The 24,602-nt window shown below is 30.7% G+C and overlaps 1 protein-coding gene across 1 annotated transcript in view; it reads right to left on the bottom strand.

Annotated features, from left to right (window-relative positions):
• The window catches only part of LOC130440979 (neurobeachin), a 747,233-nt gene that overhangs the window by 560,574 nt on the left and 162,057 nt on the right, over positions 1-24,602 (bottom strand). Inside the window, exon 2 of the mRNA XM_056774400.1 lies at positions 19,022-19,126. Coding sequence (XP_056630378.1) covers positions 19,022-19,126 — 105 coding nt within the window. The remainder of the gene's footprint in view (positions 1-19,021; positions 19,127-24,602) is intronic.

The following is a 24,602-nucleotide window of genomic DNA, read 5'->3' as shown; positions in this document are numbered from 1 at the left end:
AGGAGGATTCTCCAAAAGAAATTTCTACAGAAATTATGACTGACATAAATTCTAGAAAAACCCCTAAATTTCATCTCATCACTGGGGAAATCCCAAGGGAACTTCCACACAAAGCTATAAAGGTAGATGCAGTAAATATGCCCATGTTAAGCAGAAACCTTGTTTCAAATTAGAAAAAGTAAATATGTACATTGATATTTTATAGAAAGCGTACCCTCATTCTTGAAGATATAATTTATGGATATCAACACGATTATTTGTTCTTTATTTTTTCATTATATCGTTTGTCAATACTGATCATTCATGGCTTATTACCAGCCCTGTCGTTAATATGCCCATCAAAACATAAATCTTTCGTTAATAGAATAAATTTATTTCAAAAAACAAATTTATGATGACAATAACTAATACTAATAACTAATACTAAACTAATAAACTAAACTAAGTAATATTTCTGAAGAACTGAATATAAATTTTCATTCGTGCGTAGATACGCTCTGAAAAAATAAGTAAAATGTATCACATCAAAACAAAAAAGATACACATACAGTGACAAAATTAGCAGCAATCTGAACAGACAAAATTTATTTTATCATTCTTGGTGAGCCCTACGCATTCTTCGTGAAAGTACACCGAACACACCGAGCACAGTCGCATATCTTTTTTAACGTCTTCTTGGCAAGCTTTGCAGTACCATGATTCTTTATGCCTATTTTTTTCTCCCAGATCTTCGTTCTTTGAATAGATTTTTTCTATTTTGGTGACTTTTACTGGCGCTTTGGTAACTTTTATAACTCTGTTTATAGCCTTTTTTTCTGATTGGTTTTGGATTATCCTTATAGGGTGTCACATTTCAGTAAAGCTAACGTTCAGGAAGCTTTCATCTTTATCACTACTTGCCTTTCTATTATTGTTTTCTATTCCAAGTTGGACTTCTGAGTATTTATCTTCATTTCCTTCATTTAGCTTTCTCTGAATGTTTTCCGCGACAATATTTGAATTTTTATACCCTTTTTTTTATGCTCGTCTTCTTAGCCTTTTCATCGGATGTTCTCTTTTTGATTTTGTTTTGCTTCGTCTTTCGAGGATAAGGTTTCTGTTAAAGTCTCGCTGTATAAAGAAATGTCGTCTAGGATAACTTTCTGGCTGTTTTGATTAGTATAACGATTAAGTGTCCTGCGAGGTATTTTAGAATTTTTCGACCCTCCGTTTTGTACTGCTATTAAGGCCAATTTAAGGTCATCTTCTATCCACTGGGAACGAATTTTTTGAGTTTGATAAGGTGACTTCTTCAAGACAATAAGAGAATAAGCTGGAGATGATATGCCTATATGAGTTAATTTGAAAATATTTTTATTTGAGTTTATTACTAAAAGAATGGTAAAAAGACCTATTTAGTTGTACTTATGTTATTGTAAACAAACATACAAGAAATGTATAATCTATTTAAGCACGTGAAATTTTTATTTTCAACAGTGCCAATTACATGTGAACCACTTATAATCTCTTGGCAGACTGATAGTCCAAACTGATTTTCCTTGTAGCACTGTGGGGTAAAAATTCAACATATTACTCGCCCTCTATTAGCAGACAAGGTAAACTATTCAAAATGGCAACGGATGGGCATATTAACAGCATGGGCATATTCCCCACACCTACCTTGTCAAATTAACTAATCTTAATGCATCATTCAGACTGAGATACGTACCCGTACCTATGGAAAGTAGCAGAGGTTATAATGATAAGCCAGAAAACCATATAAGCCGGTAAGAGGTTATATGCTATCAGTCTATCACTTTGTTGCCCGTTATTTCGAAATTGTACGAAATCTTGCTCCTAGAAAGGCTAGAACATTTCATAGAATCACAGACGTAATCTAAAAGTCCTTGGAGGCAAATAAAGTGAGCTCTGCAGCTTTCCAAGACGTGGACCAGACCTTGATAAAGTTTGGCATAAGTGTCTAAATTACAAGGCACGACATTATTCAGAACTACCAAAATCTTAAATATCGGACAGATATTTTAGAGCAAAATAGGAAGAAGCATACTCTCATCTAACAGAAATGAAAGCAGGAGTACCTAAGGGTAGTGTACTATGCCCTATACTTTACTTAGTGTATACCAGCGATATACTAACCTTATATATATATATATATATATATATATATATATATATATATATATATATATATATATATATATATCAGTGCTTTTCAAATAAAAGTATCCACCTTTAATAACTTTTGTAATACTGGTATTTAGAAAAAATCCAAAAACACGTCAATTTATGTTGGAAGGGGCAAGCATTATGGCTTATTTAAACTTACTGGAAAAGCCACCCCCTCACCCCTAGCAGCATCCCCTTCATTTTTTTAAATTACTTGTCATATTTTTTATGTAAAATTTGGATACTCCTCTTTGTATGTATAATACTTGTAGGTTAAAGTGGTTAGTTTATGAGATAAACAATTTTTCTTTTAAGAGCACAAATTTTACTTATTATTTACTTTCACCTTATTTGCCTGTACTAAAATGGGTTGTACAAGAGTTCAAACTCTTTAATCTTTTTAACTGTGCTATTTATTCTACTTAAAAAATCCAAACAACAAAAAATTCTACTTTTATACTCTTATATTATTTGTAGTTTATTCCACAAGAATTTCTATTTAGCTGTGTAAGATAAACTGCTGTTGGAAACTCTTTATATAGATGCGGTTCTCATCGAAAGTAACTTGTACTTCGACTGAACCGTATTTATTTGTATAAAAGTTGAGTGAAATACTAAAACTTACCAAAGGGATAATAACGAATTCCTGAGGGCAGAAAAGGGCTCTGGCGATGCCGATACGATCAAGATAGCAGTTTGGCTCAGTCAACTGAATTGGTTATTTTGGTCCATGGTTTAGTAGGTGGAAGTTTTTATGACATTCACCCGGAATTCTGAATATACAGAACTGTTAGTTTTTTTTTGGACATCATAATATATAAACCTCAAATTAAAAATGGGTTTCAATAACAGTTATTATATGATAATAGGTTTATCAATTTCATGTCACTACTCACCTTCATATTAAAAAAGAGATATTTGAAGAATAATTGTTTGTTATTGTTCACAAGTATCTGGAATTTTGATAGAAATACGAAATGTTTTAACATTTTAACGGTAGAGAGTTGCTCTTATAATAATTAAATAGATATCACGATTTTCTATTTATTTTTGCTCGAGGTTATATATTTTTGAAATCATCCCTTTAGACGGCGATCATTAAAAAATTTCAGAACTCACTATAATTTATTCCAAATATCTATGCATGAAAATGGGTAACAAACACTATGACACCAATGTTTATTTTATTTATTATTTTCCTCTAAGTGCATTCGATTCTATTGAAATTTTGAATTTTCTGGGTAAAACTGTTAAATTATTTTTCTCGCGTTAAGTACTTGTTTTAGATAAACAATTTTGAAATAACATAATATTTTAAATTTCAGACATGGGAAGATTTGGTATTTATTATTGAACTTTACTTTTCGATTAAAAATTTTAGTGGTGTGGTGTTTTTCATTTAATTCGAAAAATATTTCTATTCAATTTTTTCTTTGTGAGATAATATTCGGTATAGTCTAATTGATTAATGAGAAAAAGTTTTGAGATAAGCACCACTGATTTTTTTTTAATGTCTGAAGAGCAATCCTTCATTTTGAGTCGATTTTCCATATGACGTTACTTTACTTCTATAGAAAAAAAAATATTTTATTTATAAAACTCTCATAAAAATAAAATTAACACCTCGTGGAACTGATTGATTTTAATATTCCGGAGTAACAACCTATGCTGGTATACAGTAATGATAAAGTTATCAGGTACTGTTATTATTATTGATTATTATGCACTATTTGGATTCAAAATTTTCAATTGGGATTGAGGACATCAACACTTATTTACCTTAGGTGAGTCTTTAGGAAACTCTAGTGCAGCTGTTATGCATTATGCAGGAAGTTTCCTAGAAGAAATTTACAAAGTAAAAATATACTTAGAGCCACTGTACGACGTTGTATAGGAACTGATAATCGGAGACAAGAAAAAATGATTTTGATTTAGTCAACAACAATAACGGAAAAATATTATGTTAATTATAGCTGATCAAGAATTGATAGTTAGTGTAAATAAAATGGCAAGATAAACAAATATGTCTTCTTCAAGTATTTGGGTATACTTAAAAAGCAGCAGCTACATACTAATCATTACAGACAAGTTAAAGATTTTTTGCCAAACTTTAGAAGCAAAGACAGCTTTAAATCAAAATTTATCAGAATGTATTCTTTATTGGAGAATACTTAAAAGAAGCAGCAGCTACATACTAATAATTAGAGACGATTTCAAGATTTTTTGCCAAGCTTTAGAACAAAGACAGATAAAGTATGCTGAATTTCTATAATGCACACTACTGTGATGAGAATCCACAAGTTAAAAGGGTGTCATATTACCAACACTTACTAAAGTTAATGTTTGTGCATTTACTTTAGGTAACAAATTAATAGGTTATCACATCCTACCTGGAACATCCTCGGTTATGTGATCTTTCGGATTACACAGTTTGATCGTACCCTAAGTAAAAAGTCTATGTTACAGAAATAAATTCCCGTCAAGAATTTGTTGACAGAATTGAACGTCACTTCAGTAACCTCATAGCTGATCCTCAATCGCTTAGATATGTATATTTTTGAAAATGGACGAAATGTTTTACACTTTATAATTACTTCACACAAGCAAACTTAAATAAAGTTCAATACTAGGTACTTGGTACGAACCGCTTAACTAGCACCTTCTACGAGTGTAGGATATGAAAACAAATTCACGGGATGTATCAGCTCCCAAAACATATCTATCATACCTCCACCAAACCTCATGCTAGTTCATAAAAAAATAATAATTAAACTTTTTCGGATGGATTTGAGTCCATTGATGTCCGTTGATGAGCTTTTAATATAGTTTTGAAATTGTATTCTAATAATCGATTTTGAACAGTTGCCAACCCACTTTTTGATGGCAATTATCTGTAGTGAAGTCTCCGGCAAATTAGTTCTTAAGTTGTCTCTACCACATGTAGAGCTTGGGCTCGTAAAATTGAGTAGTTTTATATATTTTAATATAATAGTGAAATTCACACCACACGTCAGTTGATCAATTTGCTATCACATAAAGTAATTTATTATAGGTATGTATTTCTAAGATTTCACAAACTTAACGATAGTTGGGATTTAATCTAATATGGAATGGAAGTGAGCATGGAGTTCACTCTTAAATTGAACGTTTGCTATATTATGGATGCATACACTACAAAGTTCACATATATATATTTTATAATGTTTATTCATATTGTGTTGCAGTTTCCCAAGAACATTTCCCAAAAGCTTGGAATAGTATATAAGAAGAGACAACACCGCCAATGAGCATGAGCACTCGATGGTCGTAGCACCAACTTCATTCCCGAGGTATTAATCAGCATAGAAAATGATGATAGGAATGAAAAAAAAAACAGTGTTAAGATACTCACAGGTATATATATATATATATATATATATATATATATATATATATATATATATATATATATATATATATACAGTTTCTAATAATTTCTATAGCGGAATGAGTCCCAGTCCAGCAATCCGATATTTCAAAAATTATTCAAATAATCTTTTACAATGAAGTTACTAAGTAGAACAATGAGCGATGATAAAAACATAATTTATAGTTTGAAAATTTTTGGAATAATTGAAACCGTTTAATATCATTTAATGCACAAATCAACTATTGAAACAATATTTTTTTTACAAATAGGCAAAATGAAATTGAATTTTTTCTAGAAATCTTGCTAATTTTTCCCCAATTCAACAAAGAACTGAAAGAAAATAAATAAAAATTTCAATTACAATAGGAAAAGGATCAGTACTAGTTTCAGGATTAGAAATACAAATAATTCCCAAATTGCAGAGAACGGTATCTGTACCATACCAACAAATAAAGAGAAAAATTGGATGGAAATACTCGTATTATTTCATGATAGTAGACTACTTCTCATAAACATGTTATGTTAAGAGAATCCCAAATCCCGAGGAAAAGTAGCCATCATAATCCTTTGCAAAGTACAAGAATATTTTTTACGACCAAACATGTAATTTAACTTCAAACAAGCTGTGAAATACAAGATTCGTCCCACTGACGATAATTCTGTTTATACAAATTCATACGGTTCCACCTCAAAGAAGAAATACAAAAACAAATAGAAAAACTATAAGACGATAAAATAATTCGACTTTCCATCATTTTATAGTAGTCGAGATGTCTCTGGAAGACGTAGAAAAAACTATCTGTTCCAGTAAATAGATAAATTTATAATGGATGCATGAAGTTGGTTCGTTTGGAAGAAGCGAAAAACAAAAATCAATTCGTGAAGGAGGAATATGAAGTTAAATTAATATAAATTGTTCAATCATTTCTTATATATATATTTTTCTTTGGTAAAAAAATATCTCAACATAACACAAAATCCAAATGAAATTTCAGAATTGGATGAGAAATACTCATGTACTTGGATAACATCGATTTTTAGTATAGAAAACCTTTATTCAGAAATGAAGTGAGAGTCTGAAAGAACTTTTGGGGGGTTATTTTCTTCTCAATTTCAAAAACCATGAAGCTGGAGCTGGAACAATATTGAACTAATAAAGGAGTTCTGTATTTGTGCTCATAAAAGTTCGTAATAATGCGTCATCATCACGAACTGAAATTGGGCAAATCAATGTATATATATATATATATATATATATATATATATATATATATATATATATATATATATATATGAAAGTGATCTATTGATTAATATAAATACGCAAATTGTCAGTGTCAATATCATATTTTGAATAAAGACGGAAGTTAAGTCGAAACTTTGTTTATTTCTATCTTTCAAAAATTATTAAAAAAAACTAATTTTGAAACAGAAGAAACCTAAAATCAAGAACATCTAGAAATATAAACAATATCAAAAGGTCTAAGAAATAAGAAATTAAAGATATTTATATATAATGGGCTAGGTCATTGTGAATTGAATTGAATTTTATAAGGGTAGACAAGGTTAGATGGTTACTACTGACGTTAAAGTTTGCCTAACATACTTATTGCCTAACTAATGTCATAAATACCACTATTTTCTAAATTTCATATTTTATCCTTTGGATCACACCAAAATTTTTATTCAATTGTTATGTTTACCAGAAACTGCATTAAATATCAAATAATAACAAACATTATTTAGTTTCAATACGAGCTTTTATACTGAGAAAATGTATAATGTGAATTAATATGAGTCTCTGAAGACGCACAAATAAATGCAACTTTGAAATTGACTTGAATGTCTATACAAGATCTACCTAATCATCCCAACGGCTCCATTAGAAGTAATTCTGAATCTTCCACTTTTCCATATATTATTGAAAACAGTAGTGGAAAAACATCAAAACCTCACACACCACAAACATGTTCTCAGAAGGTGAATAAACCAAAACCTACCATAAAAATTATCAAATTTGGGATATGCTTAAGTTAAGGAAAAGTTTTGGTTTTGAAAAAACTTCAAAATCTCAAACATGAACTGGAGGAGCAAACTGGATCGAAACACCATACCAGAACAAAAATGCCATCAAATGGTTTACGGATGGCTCCAAAACAGCAGACGCACTTATAATATATGCAATTGAAAAATGTACTTAGTTCAACTTATTATAGCAAACAGGTCCGATATTTGATTGTCCGATAGCTGCCATTGGAGATTTGAGCTTCATTGTTATAAGATCCAATCTGGTTCGGGAATATCTGGATAAGTTAAATGATCTACGTAAGATTTATATTCGGGACCCACTACATTGGAGAAAAATGAGATAGTAAACAAACTTGCTAAGTACGTGCAGATTAATCATTCATAAGATCTGAACCCTGGAATCAGATACATGACAATATGGAAAATATGAGAAAAGTAGATAGATATGGAAATACCAGTTATCTGCAGGGATTGAGACAGCAAAATACTCCTATTATCTTGAAAGATCTGTTAAATGTATCAACCTAGATAAGAATAATCGTTGTATACTAACAGGATTCTTATTTGGGCAACGTACAGATCCTGCTCTGTAGAAGACGAAACCTCTATCCACATTCTCTCAAATTGTGAGAGACTACGGAGTTCCAGAACATTACACCTGGGAACGTATTATAGTGGTAGAGCTATCAGGTATACCGAACTTTCAAAAATGAGAGTGAGTACTATTTCCAGTGAATAACAAGAAAGGGAACACAATAGATCCTTTGAGTCGCCCAACATACAATATGTTTTATTTACTGTTTGTACTATCTATCAATATGGAAGAGATCAATTTTGTTAAAAATATTGCGATTATTGACAAGGATTACTTTTGTTTATGCTTTATATGCATGAACTTGAAAATTTAACATAATTTGTAGGTAAGTATCGAATACTTTCTTTCAATATACCCTTCAATAGAAGATTGATTGGAACCAAAATCACATGATATTAGAAAATTCAATCACATAATTTCTACTAATTAAATTCCATCAACACTTATTAAGGCCTTCTTTACATTGATAACAAGAAATTGTTTTCAAAGCTCTATTTGGTCCATTATGTGTTAGTTTCTATGATCTAATCCTTGAGGTTTATGTTGAAATCTGAAAATCCAAATAATTTTCTGATTAACAAAAACTCTGAATTTTGTTAACGTTTATATCGGTAAAAATTTTGAAAATAAGTTAAAGCATGCAACATTGCGATCGGCGACGGAGTCTGGTATCTGCATTTTCAAGTTTTTCACTACTTGACAATGGCATCGATTACACCCAGTGCTGATAAAAGTCAAATCTTCAGGATATTTGAATTTTACGCTTCGAGGTAAGACTCGTTTCTATATAATATAAAAATATCATTCATACATAAAAAAAAATCTCTTTGTTCGAAGAGTTTTGTTCACAAATATGTACTGTTAATTGAATCCTCTTGTTAACACGTTCGCACTCACCAGCAACAACCGTAACTATGAGACGTGTCGACATGTTTGACATCGCCGCCAGTTTACTACATAAATTTACAGTTTTAATGTTACCGTGTTTAGGCGAGACATGAGCCTTGAAATATATATACATAATAAATAGTAGATATAATGGAGACTACTCGACACACGCTACTGCCTGCTTAGCCCATTAGCAATGGAAATCACTTAGGACTCGAGGACAACGACATCTAGCGGAAGAGTTAACGCTTCACTGACCAGGAGAAAGAGTAGATTCGAAACTTGGATAATTCAGCTTTAAACATGTGTATGGAGAATAAAATATGTATGGAGAATAAAATATGGAGAAAAAAATATGTATGGAGAATGAAATATGAAAATTTCTGAGGATAAACATAAAATCTGCTAATTATAACACATAAATATATTAATATTTTTCCAAGACTACAACATTTCACAAGCTAAAGCTATTAAATAATTAATTTCATATTGTCATAGTTAAGTTAACACGAGTATTAAAGAATTAAAAAGAACCATTAAAAAACCAATGTATTATTTAGAGGCTATGCTGTCAAATGCTATCAATGATACGAAAGTGAAAAAAAAATATCAGGCTATTATATTTACAATAGTTTGGTAAAAAAACGTAACGATCAACCAATGGTGTGGCTTCTACGTCGTATCGTTTTTTTCATTCTGTCACTGGCAACTGGCAAAGATCTGATCGGACCAATTCGTGTGCAGCGTCCATCCTACTTCTCAATTGAATCACATAATCTTCTTTCGCTAGATCTTCTCCAGGCCAACAGACAAAGTATAGGATACAAAAAAACCTCATTTCACGTCCAAACAGGACGTTCGCAGGTGTTCCACCAGTAGACTTATTGATAGCAGATCGATAAGTGATTGAAAATGAGGAGATATACTGGTCCCAATCTTTCTAGTAGCTGGAAACCACTGTAGATAGGTATCTTCCAATGGTCCTGTTCGAAATATCTTCATTGATAAATGTCGAGTTTTGATAAAGACTAAAAGTCGAAACGTCAAATTTTCATCTGTCTTTAAAAAATTATGAAAGAAATAATAAATCACCTTCATCATGAATATCAAAATAAAGAATAAAATCAAACTAGACTTTGTTCTGATAAGAAGAATTAATTTTTCCTTAGTCCTCACATCTCAAACATATAGCAGTAATCAAGTAGAGCTATAAATTTTACTTAAATTATTTGGATCTTTTTTATCATTTATAGCTTTTTCGTTCTTATGAATGTAAAACATTTTTAAAAATACTCTTTTTCGTATATTTTAAGAATTTTTGAATCTTTGTAATTGAATTTACGTTTTTTTGATATTTCATGGTTGATTAATGCAATTTTATTTTTTTATCGTATTGAGGACCTCCTAGTTTATTTTCTAAATATATAGACAGCGTCACAATTAGTACAAGGCACTTGATATATAATATTACTTCTTCTGTTTTTGGTGTTTTAGATTTTAATTCAGTGAAATATTTCGATAACGCATTATGTCCTTTGGGACTTATAATAATATGATACTTATTGAAATAATTCGATAGTTGTTGGGAAAATCCTTGTACATATGGTAAGGAAAAATGTTTTAAGTTTTGATGTTTCGTTTCTGTTTTGTTTTTTAATTGATTGTAGTATCTGTTTACCCTTTTCTTGGATATGTTATTTATCATTTTTTCCGGATAATTATTTTGTTGTTGGTCTCTTATACCTTATGTTATTGTTAATTTCATATAATGTAACATCAAGAGAATTGATTTTACTATTTTGCTCGAATCAAAATATTTGAAATTAAAGCAAAGTCAAAACGTCAATTTTTATCTTCCAAAAATTATTAGCGAAACTAATTTTAAAACAGAAGAGACCACCTAAAATCAAGAACATTTGGACGCATTAATATAACAAAAGGTCTAAGAAATAACACTTATAACAACCTAACTTATTGAAATTTAATGTTATCAATAAATTTACCAATCAATATTGAACATCATTCACTACAACTTATCCTTATATAATCTATAAAAATTCAACGTCATTCATAATCTAACCAATTAAAAATTAATGAAAATTTGAACATTGAATTTTGAATTCTATGATTTTAAAATTTTTACAAGCATTAATAATATCAAAAATCACCGGAAAACTTGATTAATTATTGTAAGTAAAATTTTGTTATTGTTTTACATTTTTACATATTTCTTTATTGTATTTGACCAGACGATGAATACATAAGTATTCGAAAGCTCTGAAAATATATTAAAGTTAGTCCAGTTTGATATTTCCTTGCTACGTTCCCAATAAGAAACCGCTTATAATATAGCTGGCAAAGACTTCTTTATCTAAATGTGCTTGATTTTAGGTCTCTTCTGTTTTAAAATTATTTTTTTTTGATAGTGTGATATATCCAAATATTTCACTAAATTAAAATTTAAAACACCAAAAAACAAAAGAAGTAATATTATTATATCAAGTGCCTTGTACTAATTGTGTCTACATAAGGCAAACATCTCAGTATTTAGAAAATAGACTAAGAGGTCATCAATACGATAAAAAAAATAGAACTGCGTTAACGAACCATGAGATGTCAAAAAAACATAAATTCAATTATAAAGATTCAAAAATTCATGAAACGGAATCTAATACACAAAAACGGGAATTTTTAGAAATGCTTCACATTCATAAGAACGACTATAAAATAATTATAAAATGATAAAAAAGAACTAAATAATTTAAGTAAAATTTATAGCTATATTTTAAAAATTCTAATAAATTTAATTGATTACCGCTATATATTTGAGATGTGGGAACCAGAGAAAAAAATTAATTTTTCTTATTGGAACTAAGTTGATTTTATTCTTATTTTGATATTCATGATGAAGGTGATCTATAGATCAATATAAATAAGCAAATTGTCAGTGTCAATATCATATTTTGATAAGTCGAAACGTCAAAATTTATCTTTCTCTTAAAAACTATCAAAGAAAAAACTAATTTTAAAACGGAAGAGACCTAAAATTAAGAACATTTAAATGCATATATATATATATATATATATATATATATATATATATATATATGAAAAACAGGACTAGGTTAGGTTCTGGAATTCTAAAATTCGGCGAAGGCACACGACACGTTTATTATACGTTTGATGCACCCGGAATTTGTCTAATGTTTGTTTTTATATAATTTTCTATCATAGCGATTGACTTGTTCACATTATGTCTTTTGAATTAATTTCTAGGAAGATCTACTCATTAATTTGTTTTATTTCTTTATTTTCTAGAGCTCTTGAAAATTTCGTTTGGATATATAAATGAGTTCGTTTGGCGCAGTGAGTAAGTTTATAATAAATAGTCATAGTGAACAGACGCGATAGAAAGTAACCGAAGAATTTGAATAAATTATATAAGTTAGTTAAGTGTTAGTAATATGTTAGTTATTATGAGTTGGTTGAGTGAAGTGTACAGTGTGTTCAAATAAATTAAGAAGTATTTAAATTAACCCCACGGATAGAAATAATGTGAATAAATAAGAAAAATATTACATTGGTGTCGGGTGTGGGGCATTGTAAATAAATAGTGACATTAACATGGCGAAGAGACTTGGTGACCTGGAAGTGACGGACCTGAAAGCCGAGTTGGGGAATCGTAAGTTGGAAGCGTCCTGTAAGAAGAGAGAATTAGTAGAAAAATTTAATGTGGCATTGGTAAGTGAAGGCTTTGATCCAGAAACACCAGTCTTCTAACTTGATCTAGTTAATTTCTACTAAATTAAGCGAGAAGATTCCGACATTGAAAAACGATATTTCTATCAATATGGATGACAAGATTTCGAATATGGAGGACGATATTTTAACGCTAAAGAATTATATTTCGGCCAATATTGACGAGAAGATTTCTACCATGGAAGACGATATTTTGAAAATGAAGACGGTATGTCGAATCTGAGGAACGATATTTCTGCGAATATTTTGTCATTGACAACTGATATAATTAACGGATAGTAAATGGAAAATAATATTTCATTACTTAAACCAGATATTGAAAATAAGATGACAAACATAAATGAGCACATACAATCGGATATCGACAAACGATTAATGAGACAGAAGACAATGGCAGTTTTACACGGTAAGACGTCTTGGACGGATTATATTAAGCAGTTCAAAACAGCCACTAGAGTGATTAATTGATCCAATAAAGATAAAGCAGTGGACTTATAACGACCTAACCACTGCACTAGAGGAAACACCTTAGATGTACTCCAGAAGAAACCTCTTAAAGAGACTGATGACTTCGAATAGCTGAAGAAGATGTTGGGCATGAGATATGATCACGTACATCTTAAACACCTGTACCAATCGCAGCTGAAGAGCGGAAAGTAGAAGCGTGACGAAACTCTTCAAGAATACAAGGTAGACATTGCCCAATTCAATTATCCATCAGCACGGAGAGCATTATGGAATGTTTGAGCATCCACGCATTCATTGATGGCCTGCGCTATCATGATATGCAGAGGAAGCTTCGATAAACCATTCCAACAATCTTAGATAGATATCCTGACTACTGCTCTTGAATATAAAGAAGCCACGATGGACGTCAATTTGATAAAAGATATAGTTAAGAAGAAACCAAAAAAGATTGGATACTGGAATTGTGGAGAGCTAGGTCGGTCATGTACGGAGTTTGTGTATGCGTAAATGAAGAACTACAGGCACAGGAAAACTAGAACGGTCAACTACGAGGGGGCAGCACCAACCCAGGATCGTTCCAAAGACCTTCTCATATTGATAGCTTGGGCTACTTCAGATTGAACAACCAAGTTAAAGGTCAATGGTCTGTGACTATAATGAATTGTCTTCCAAATGTAGGGCCGAGAGTATTTATATGCCCATGTGACGGCGGAAGTTCTTTTTGATTGTACTATATATATTGTTTAGATTCGTTGAGCATGAGTGACGCATAAGCCATGGATATATCTTGTCCAACGGTTTTTTGTGATAAAGTGCCAAATTTGATACGTGTGTTGTCAATATAAATGGTTTCGCAGAATATTGTAAAACAGGACTATTACATAAATTTTTTATAAGTATTAAAACTCTTCATGATTTTTTTTATTATGAATTACTTTAGCATTCTTTTCAAGATATACGGTCATTAGTTTTGTTATTTTTGCAAAGAGTTTTATAAATTTGTGGTAGTAACACAAATATCATTATTCAATCCTCTTAAAACATTGTCCATAACTCTCTGAAAAGTCTTTAAGTCCTTCACCAAAGTTTTTCAAAAACTAGGTTTCGTTTCGCTAAGAATTGAAATTACGACTTTCTACCATTATTCACATGAAAAACGACTCGAAACAATCCTACTCCTGCGCCAATTAACGTAGATTTTGTTAAAAAAAAAGCATATGTTAGTTAGAGTTATCCTGTTTCTTCTTGGTGGCACCTACACCATATGGTAATTAGATATTTAGAATTAAGAAGTCTCTCGAGCAAACTTGGCTTTACCAGCTTCAACATTCACTTCTTTACTTTACCTTTACTGTACCTCTTTTCAGGCTCCGTTTGAACAGCAGTGCTTCGTCATTCGGTTTATCTTATATCTCCTCAATTTCCCCTTAGTCAGCTGTGTCCACGTTTTCTGTAATTGAATCTTGATCCTCATATCTTCTCTCAAGTCTTCTTGACGTGTGCCCAATTCTTTTCGCTTTCTTCATCTCTTCCTAGGCAGTTGTTGTCAAATCTTTCAGTTTTTTCATCATCTCGACCTTCATCAAAAAACTGCTGTTTGCTATTCTTTGTCGTTGAGTTAAAAATTCGGTAAGTCTTCCAATCAAGTCCTATTTAATAATTTTATTTCACTTCCAGCAACTAATTTTAAGGTTTCTTGGATAAGGTTACTGGATAAAAATGTATAAGTTTTATTAAACCATACTTATAATAGTAATTAAAACACTATTAACAATTCCACATATTTCCGATATTCAACTAATGCTCTACTGGGAGCTCCCGCCTTATATATGCTTTTCAGGTATTCTAGAGTATAGTCCAGAGGCAGTGAACCTTTTTACCATTAGAGGCCCCATGTAAATTAGGCAGCAATAAGCTGATTGACCTAAGAAAGTGACTTTAGTGAAATTATTATAGTTTTTCTATAGATTTAACAATTTATTGCATTGTATAGAAAAAATAAAATATAATACTAGAAAATTTTAAATATAATATACATATAAAATAATATAAAAACATTTTAAAAAAATACAATAAAAAATATTTTTTTATTCACCAAGTTAGTGACTTATTTGGCTTTGTTTTTTGTTTGACAGTAATTGTATATTTGAATCAAGCTTCGTAACACACAGCTTTAATTGATCCTCTAATTGTCCATCTGTAATTTGCGTTCTTGAATTAGGTTTTATTTTTGACATGAGAGAAAATGTTGTTTCGTAACAGTAGGTACTTCCGAAGCAGGAAAGTAAACGGCGAGCATGTTCTCGAAGGCATGGATATTCAACAGCAATTGTCCAGATTTCTATGGGATCCTTTTTAGCGTTGAAAAGGGATTTGATGATACTATCTTCCCCTAAATCAATTAACTTCATTTGTAGTTCTGCAGGAGCCTCGGATATATCTATTAAATGTGGTTCAAATGCCAGTTTCATAGCAGGAGTGTCCTCGTCAAAATCAGAAAATCTATTAGTATACACTTCTATTAAACAATCCAAGACACCTACATATTAATTGAATATTTTATTTTCACAGTTCTGCTCATTTCACATTTTAGCTAGCTCCGGGAAGTGTTGTGCAGATATTTCCGATCGACAAAGCAATGTTTTGAAAAATGTTAATTTTTTTCTAAACGCTTGGATCTTTTGCCACATTTCATAAATATACCTCGTTTCACCTTGCAGGCAAATATTTAAATTGGTTTGTTTTGTGATCATATCAGACAGAAATGCAAGATTTCTGAGAAACACTTCATTCGATAGATCACATTGTTTTCCTTGTTCTTGATAAAAGTTTAAAATTTGTCGTCGTAAAGACAAAACTTGCAGTAATATGGTAGGTCAACACTATACGTTTCTTTATCTAAAGAGAGCACCTGCCGAAATTCACGATGACGCATTGCATTTACGCGAATATAGTTGACAATGGCAATGGTTCTATCTAGAGTGTCTTGCAAAATAGTAGATTTTGCGCAAAGATTTTGCTGATGCAAAATTCAGTGAAATGATATCAATTTTTTCAAGTTTAAGTTTTCCTTTTTTAACAAAGCAATGAATCCTTCTTTTTTGCCTCTCATGGAAGGTGCGCCATCGGTGCAGACACTGACTAAATTACTGACATTCAATTGTAATTTATTACTTACTTCTTTGAATATTTCGAAAAGTTCGGCTCCGCGAGTTCTTCCAGTTAGTGTACCCAACGCAAGTAGTTCTTCGTAACATTGAAAATCTTTAGTTATATCACGAATAAAATATAAAACTTGTGCCGAATCTTCATTTTGTATAATTGTATGAAGTTGCTCTGTTACATTTTGCGCTAATTCGTGCTGTCGATCTGTTACAGTTCTTCTTGAAAAAGGAAATTGTTTGTATTTGTCGACATTTCTTGGATCTAACATACTCACTGCTTCGGCAATACATTCTTTAATTATTTCAATATCACTAAATGGTTTGCCCCTTTTTCCAAGTAAATGTGCTATTTTATACGTAACAGCAACTGCAGCGGAATTTTGATTTACAAAGGCACTAAAAGATGCCCGCTGATGATGCTTCTTATTTTTCAACTTTTGAAGTGCAGATTTTCGTGATTCACCTTCTAAAGCGAAATATTTATGTTCTTTATGAGTCAAGTAGTGTTTATTTGCATTCGCTTTTTTTAAAGTATTTAAAACTGTATTGCACAACAAACACATCATTTTTTTCTTTCTCAGCAGTAAAGAAAAAATCTAACTCCCATTCTACATTAAATGTTCTATTTTCATCACTTAATTTTCTTCTCTTACTATTTGACATGATGGATAAAAAAACGAATATCAAATATCTTCAACAAAGTGTATACTTTCTAGAAATACAATAAAACCGTGTAACTGTTATAAGCACGCACTGTTAACTACAGTTTGATGAAGATCGCAACAGGGAAGCGTTGAGAGATGCGAGTCAGAGAAGCCAAAGCAAGGTGTGACACTCAAATGGTAGATCTGAAACCTAGTTTTGTTTACTTCTTAGACAAGGTAGTTGGCGCTGCTAGCGCTAATTTAAATTTTTTTTGCAAAGACAATCAGCTGACTAATGAATTGCTCTGTGTAATCGATGATGCAACCAATCAATATCGATGTAAACATATCGTCTGCTAGCATGTGGCTGCTCTGTATGACAAATTTTGTAAATAATATTTTGTAATTTTAATTTATTTTCAAATAAATATTACATAGAACATTATCCGTTTCTTTTAGATATGTAAATTACATAAACGTTGTGGAATTTTCAGTAAATTGAAAAATTATTTATTTGGATATAAAACCAACATTTCGGCAATACTCTGAAAAAAGCATAATTGATTTCTGAAATCCTGAAATCTCCGAATGAATAATTTTTCACGTTGTAGCAAATTTTCCAATGTCTCTTTTCTTGGCTGTCTTCTATCTGGAAATTTCTGTTGATGAACAGTTTGTGCTAGTAAACAGTTCTTATCACTGGTACCTAGTACAAAAATCATATCTGTCTTGTATCAGAAAATTTATAATCCTTGTTGCTTCATCGATCTTTTTAATACGTCTAGATAATAACTAATCTAATTACTCTGACTGTGAAAATGTCAAATTCACAGGTTACTAGATAAAACTATGGATATTTTCATTTCATTTGTTGGTAAGGTGATGTTTGCTTTATTTAGTTTTGTAGATACCCTATTTATTTTATTATAGTTTTTAAAGGTATAAAATTACTGGTTTGATTTTGTCACAAACACTAGTATTTTAAGGTGAATATTTTTAAATCATAAACTAAAAATGCAATTTTCTCTAAAACAGTCAATTTTAGAGTGTACATTATTGGATATAATTTAAAGGGATGAAATAGTTTTATAAGATGGTAAAATAATATACTGGATGTTCCATTTGAAAAAATGAAGTTTTTGCTAATTGAAATTTCCTGAATTAATGCTTGTCTAAAAAACATCCCGAACCCCAAACGAAACTTCTACTCTGTTCAGATATTTCAGCCATCCTTTATCTTCGTACTTACCAAACAAGTTAAGTTACTTATCACTAATAACGTTTACAGCAGGCAGCATTTATAGTGCATCAATTTTCATCAAATCTCCATATTTTTCGCTCCAACTTGGCAACGTCACAATTTATGGGAAAAAAGACAGGGCTAGATGCAGAATTTTACGCTTAATTTGATGGTAACCAAATATACAGGGTATCCTATTTAAAAAAAACATTACTTCATGTTGTCACGCTTATGCTGAATACCCTGTATATCTCAAAATATTTTAGAAATGTGTAGTGCAAATATAACAATTTTTATCTAAAAAAGTTTTCTGTATATTTTATCTAATGGGCTACCCCGTATGATAAACATTTTGTGACTTAATTATTTAATTTGTCGCGGTTGATAGCTCAGATAATCGAGACCTCGTATAATTAACAGCCTGATAATCGAGTTTCAACTTTATCATAGAAATTGCACATTCCTTGATTGTTGCTCCATATCAGTAATGATCTTAAATTCACAGTTATCATGGCTCTAAATGTTCAAAGTCGGCCCATTTAATTCAAACGAGTAGTATTAATTTTCATATCAAAAGCCGAAATATTAATTTTTAATCTATTTCATAGTGCAGTAATTGAAATTTCACAATTATAATTGGAATAGTTATTGATTTCTTACCTGCAGATTTGGAGGACAGTGATCGAGTAATTCAAGCATATGCCTAATGTTCTGAGCATCTTGGATGACAAAGTTCAGTTCCATATCGAATTCACCGCCAACTAACTGCAAAGGAAAATGAATATTACAGTTTTGTATTAAAATGAGAATTTTCTTATGGTGGATGTTCAACCACAACCATTTGCTATATATATATACAGTGCTTTTCAGATAAAAGTATCCACCTTTAATAACTTTTGTAATACTGGTATTTAGAAAAAATCCAAAAACACGTCAATTTATGTTGGAAGGGGCAAGCATTATGGCTTATTTAAACTTACTGGAAAAGCCACCCCCTCACCCCTAGCAGCATCCCCTTTATTTTTTTAAATTACTTGTCATATTTTTTATGTAAAATTTGGATACTCCTCTTTGAGCTGATTTCAAAAATGTATAATACTTGTAGGTTAAAGTGGTTAGTTTATGAGATAAACAATTTTTCTTTTAAGAGCACAAATTTTACTTATTATTTACTTTCACCTTATTTGCCTGTACTAAAATGGGTTGTACAACAGTTCAAACTCTTTAATCTTTTTAACTGTGCTATTTATTCTACTTAAAAAATCCAAACAACAAAAAACTCTACTTTTTATTAAAGTTTGACATTGTCAACTAGAATTTGTAGTCACTATTGATAGTGTAATTTGATACATTATTTATTTTGTTTCTCTGAAATGGTTTACTCTTTGCAAGAAAGAATTGAAATTGTAGGTTTATACTACCAAAATAATAATTGTGCAAGAGCTGCTGCTAGAATTTTTAACGAATTACATGACGGAAGACATGCAACTCATAAGTATGTAATTCAACTGATGGAGAAATTTACCACAACAGGGTCTGTTTGCAATAAAGTGCATAAGCGAGAGGAACTCGTAAATAACGAAGCAATCCAAGTGGCAATTTTAGGGCAAGTCAGCTTAGAGGCTCAACAACCCCAATCGTTGTCAACAATAAGTAGAGCGATCGGTGTTTCATCTTCTACAGTTTTCCGAGTTCTACATAAATTCAAGTACCACCCATACAAAGTTAAGTTGGTGCACGAGTTGAATGAAGATGATTTTGATCGTCGTCTAGAGTTTTGCGAATCAATGACGCAAATTATCAATAACAATCCACAATTGTTAAACAATATTTGCTTTTCTGATGAATGCTCATGGTCATTAAATGGCTTAGTAAGTAGGCATAATTGTAGATATTGTGTGGTATCCTAGGTGACCACATTGTCGGACCTTTCTTCATCAACGGAAATTTAAATGGTGAATCATATCTTGATTTACTCAGGGAAGGGGTTGACCCACGTATTACAACAATAATAGCAAATGATGATAACCTTTCCGAAGATTTACTGGTATTTCAACAAGACGGAGCTCCCCCACACTATGCTATGCCTGTCCGACATTTTTTAAACGAAACATTCCCCGCTCGTTGGATAGGTAGAAGGGGGCAGATGATGGAGTGGCCACCTAGGTCACCGGATTTAAAAGCCCTAGACTTCTTTTTATGGGGGTATTTAAAAACAAAAGTTTATGCTACCCAACCAGAATCTCTGGATGATTTACGAGAGAGGATAGAAAATGAATGTCGACAATTAAATCCAGCCGTATTAAGCAATGTCAGAGAGGCATTTCAAAATAGATTATACCATTGTATGGAAGTGAATGGTACTCATTTTGAACACTTCTTGTAACTTCATAATAAATAGCACAGTTAAAAAGATTAAAGAGTTTGAACTGTTGTACAACCCATTTTAGTACAGGCAAATAATGTGAAAGTAAATAATAAGTAAAATTTGTGCTCTTAAAAGAAAAATTGTTTATCTCATAAACTACCACTTTAACCTACAAGTATTATACATTTTTGAAATCAGCTCAAAGAGGAGTATCCAAATTTTACATAAAAAATATGACAAGTAATTTAAAAAAATAAAGGGGATGCTGCTAGGGGTGAGGGGGTGGCTTTTCCAGTAAGTTTAAATAAGCCATAATGCTTGCCCCTTCCAACATAAATTGACGTGTTTTTGGATTTTTTCTAAATACCAGTATTACAAAAGTTATTAAAGGTGGATACTTTTATCTGAAAAGCACTGTATATATATATATATATATATATATATATATATATATATATATATACATAAGTTCCATAGCTTTTATGTGCTTTTTGTGCCATTTTGTTATTAATAAAAAACATTATACCGGCATGGATGAAATATTGCCTACCTATCATACATTGAATTTGCATATGGAACTGAAGCCAAACAGAAACAGAAAAAATCTTCCACCAAATTGCAAAACAAAATAAACCGAGATCAGATGCAAAAAAATTGATACTTACATTTCTAAATTTAAAATTATCCCATATAGTCCAGGTGCTGGATGGAGTTGAGTATGCAAAATGTAAGGACCGGCAACTATGCTCAAATTCTTTTACCTGAGACTCTAAATAATAGAAAATCACATGTTGGCGGCAGTTGTGCTGGTCCGTCCCTTTTCCTCTTCCCCTTCTCCCTGCTCGGCACGTTGCGTCATAGCGCTTGGAGTAGTCAGTAGAAAAGAATTTGTAGCCCATAATGGTACATTTTTGCGTATTTAAGTAATAATATTTAAGTTTTTTCGCAGTCGACTGTTTTATTAGTGTTATTTATTTAAATAAAAGCACGGACAATGTCACTGCTCATTAATAAGTATGGTCAAAATGTTTTATTTTCATATCCGAGTGACAGATCAAAATCATCATTGGTGTTTATGGGCAATATACCACTGGATGAAGCGGTATACGTACCGTAAATTCAACAAACTACACTGTTCAAGTAGCTAAACTACTCCGAAAAGAAATATTAAATACTAAAGTAATACCAGATGGATATTTATGTGATGAAATTTTAATTGAACAATTTTTACAAAAAGGTCAATTACCGAATACTTGGCAAATGTTTATGCAAGCATTATTCAGTGCAAAGAATAATAAATTAAGTGAGAATTATAATCGAATTTATTAAAAGTTATTTGCACATCAGATGCTCTACATTTACATCTATTAAGAGCTTCAGCACTAACATATGTATGGATAAATGCTGACCAAACTCAACTACAGCCAATTGATTACACCTTCTTAGGCTATGAAAGTAAGGATGGTAATTTGTACCCACGACCAAACAACCACTGCCGGAATTGTTGATTCAACAGTGTAAATGTGCATCCAATTGTAAAACAATGGCTTGCTCTTGTGAAAAATTACATATTTATTGTATTTCTCTATACAAATGCATAAATAACGATTGTCAGAATAAAAAAGATTGATAATTATCATTTTTTCATTTATAATATATGAAAATTTGATTTTTTTGAATTGAAAAATTTTTTTTATTAATAATAAATGTTTTTATTTTTAATTTTCCTGTTGTTTTTTCACTTGACTAGCTGTAAGTATCTTTAATCATAAAAATCAATTGGATATTCTCACTAAAACAATCGTTATAATGATATCAAAGTATGTGTTCAGTCCATTTACTAGATGTCTAAGGGGATGGGGTGTAAAATATGGCTCCTGGCAACATCCAGAATCATAATCTTCATGCTTTTCTGAGTTTAAAACCATAGACCGAATGCGGTCCTCACATTTTGCACACTCAACTCCATCCATCGCCCGGTCTAATATAAAATTCACAAATAGTAGCTTGTAGCAGGAATATCAAAATCATGTTTTATCTAGGTTCATTTATCAAATCTTACAACTATCTATTACCGAATCAACTAATCTAAAAAGAAATTAAAAAATGACTTGAAAAACATAACTATTAAAAATTCCTATTAATATTTTAGTAAAATTTTAAGAAACATGTCGAGAAGGAACTGAATCACTTTTCAATAAATACAAAGAAAAAATATTAAGAAAATTGATAACCTAATATTGGAACAAGAGCCTATTGATGAAAAAACAAATGAAATAAAATCAAAACGGATCGAATTTAACTGATACTGTCATACCAAATGAGGTGAGGTTTTATCTTTAGGTCCCAAGTTTGCACAAAATATTTCTAGTGACAAATATCTTATATAATATTATAAATAAATATAAAACCAATCATACATATGACGAAATCTGATACTTGTAATTTTATCACTAATTTTAAAAATAGATTGAAAAATAAAAAAAAAAATCAATATCAAACCTCTGAATATAACTAAAACCAAAGAATTTATCAATTAAAACAGAAATCTCAAATTTTTAAAAGCAGATATATCTAATAAAACAGTTATTATGAAATCAGAAGATTATAATTATTAATTATCAAAAACAAGATAATGATCTTATTCGATTTGGAGAAAAACAAGTTTTTAATTCGTCATCAGATGCAAAAAAAATGAATATTCATAATGCCTTACCCCCAAGAATATATGGTTTGCGAAAACCGCACAAACCTGACATTCCTCTTCAACTGACTGTTTCATGTAATCAAACTCCTCTTACCCCATTATCTAATTATTTGAAAAATATTTCAAAAAAATGAAAACCAAAACCAATACTATATCAAAAAGACATGGAATCAAAATTGTTATAAATATTCCATTCGTTTTCCGATATGTAGATGATTGCGTACCAAAGAATCAAAATGAAAACATAAATAAAAAATTCAATTCTTAACATAAAAAACTTCAATTCACAATTGAGGTCGAGCAAAATAATAGAATCAAGTTTCTTGATGTCACATTATATAAAAGTAACAATAACATAATATTTGAATTTCAATTCATGTCAGCCTATGTCACAGAAAAGATCAGTGATAGTAGGTTTGGCTGATAGATGTATCCAATTATCAAATCCTGAATTTAGATGCTTAGCTATTCAAAAAACAAAAACTGCATGCAAGGAAAATAATTATCCGGAAAAAATGATAAACAACATATTCGAGAAAAGGATAAACAGATACCTTAATCAGTCCAGAAACAAAATAGAAACTGAACACTAAAACATAAAACATTATCGTTACCATATGTACAACTATCGAATTATTTCAATAAATATGATATTACTATAAGTCATAGAGAACATACCCGGTGTCTTGTACTAATTGTGACACTGTTTACATAGGACAGACATCTCAGTATTTATAAAATACTAAAAAGGTCATCAATATGATAAAAAAAATGAAACTGTATTAAAGAACCACAAAATATAAAAATTCAATTACAAACATTCAAAAATTCATAAAACAGATTCAAATACACGGAAAAGATAATTTTTAGATAGGGTTCAAATTCATAAGAACGAGAAAGCTATCAATAATAAAAAATTATTTAAGTAAACATAATAGCTCTATTATGTACATTTCAAAACCACGAATAATACCACGAATAATTTTATTTTTTCAAAATCATCGAGTTTATTTTTATTTTGATTTTCATGATGCAGGTGATCTATTGATAAATAGAAATACACTGATTGTCAGTGTCGAATCATATTTTGATAAAGACTACAACTGGTCGAAATGTCAATTTTGATTCCGAAAATTGAAAGTATCGTAGATCTCTGCATATAAAAT

This window comes from Diorhabda sublineata, chromosome 3 (genome assembly GCF_026230105.1).
Source record: "Diorhabda sublineata isolate icDioSubl1.1 chromosome 3, icDioSubl1.1, whole genome shotgun sequence".
Classification (NCBI taxonomy): Eukaryota; Metazoa; Arthropoda; class Insecta; order Coleoptera; family Chrysomelidae; genus Diorhabda; species Diorhabda sublineata.
Note: the sequence above shows the minus strand (reverse complement) of the source record. Positions and strands in the feature narration are given on the sequence as shown.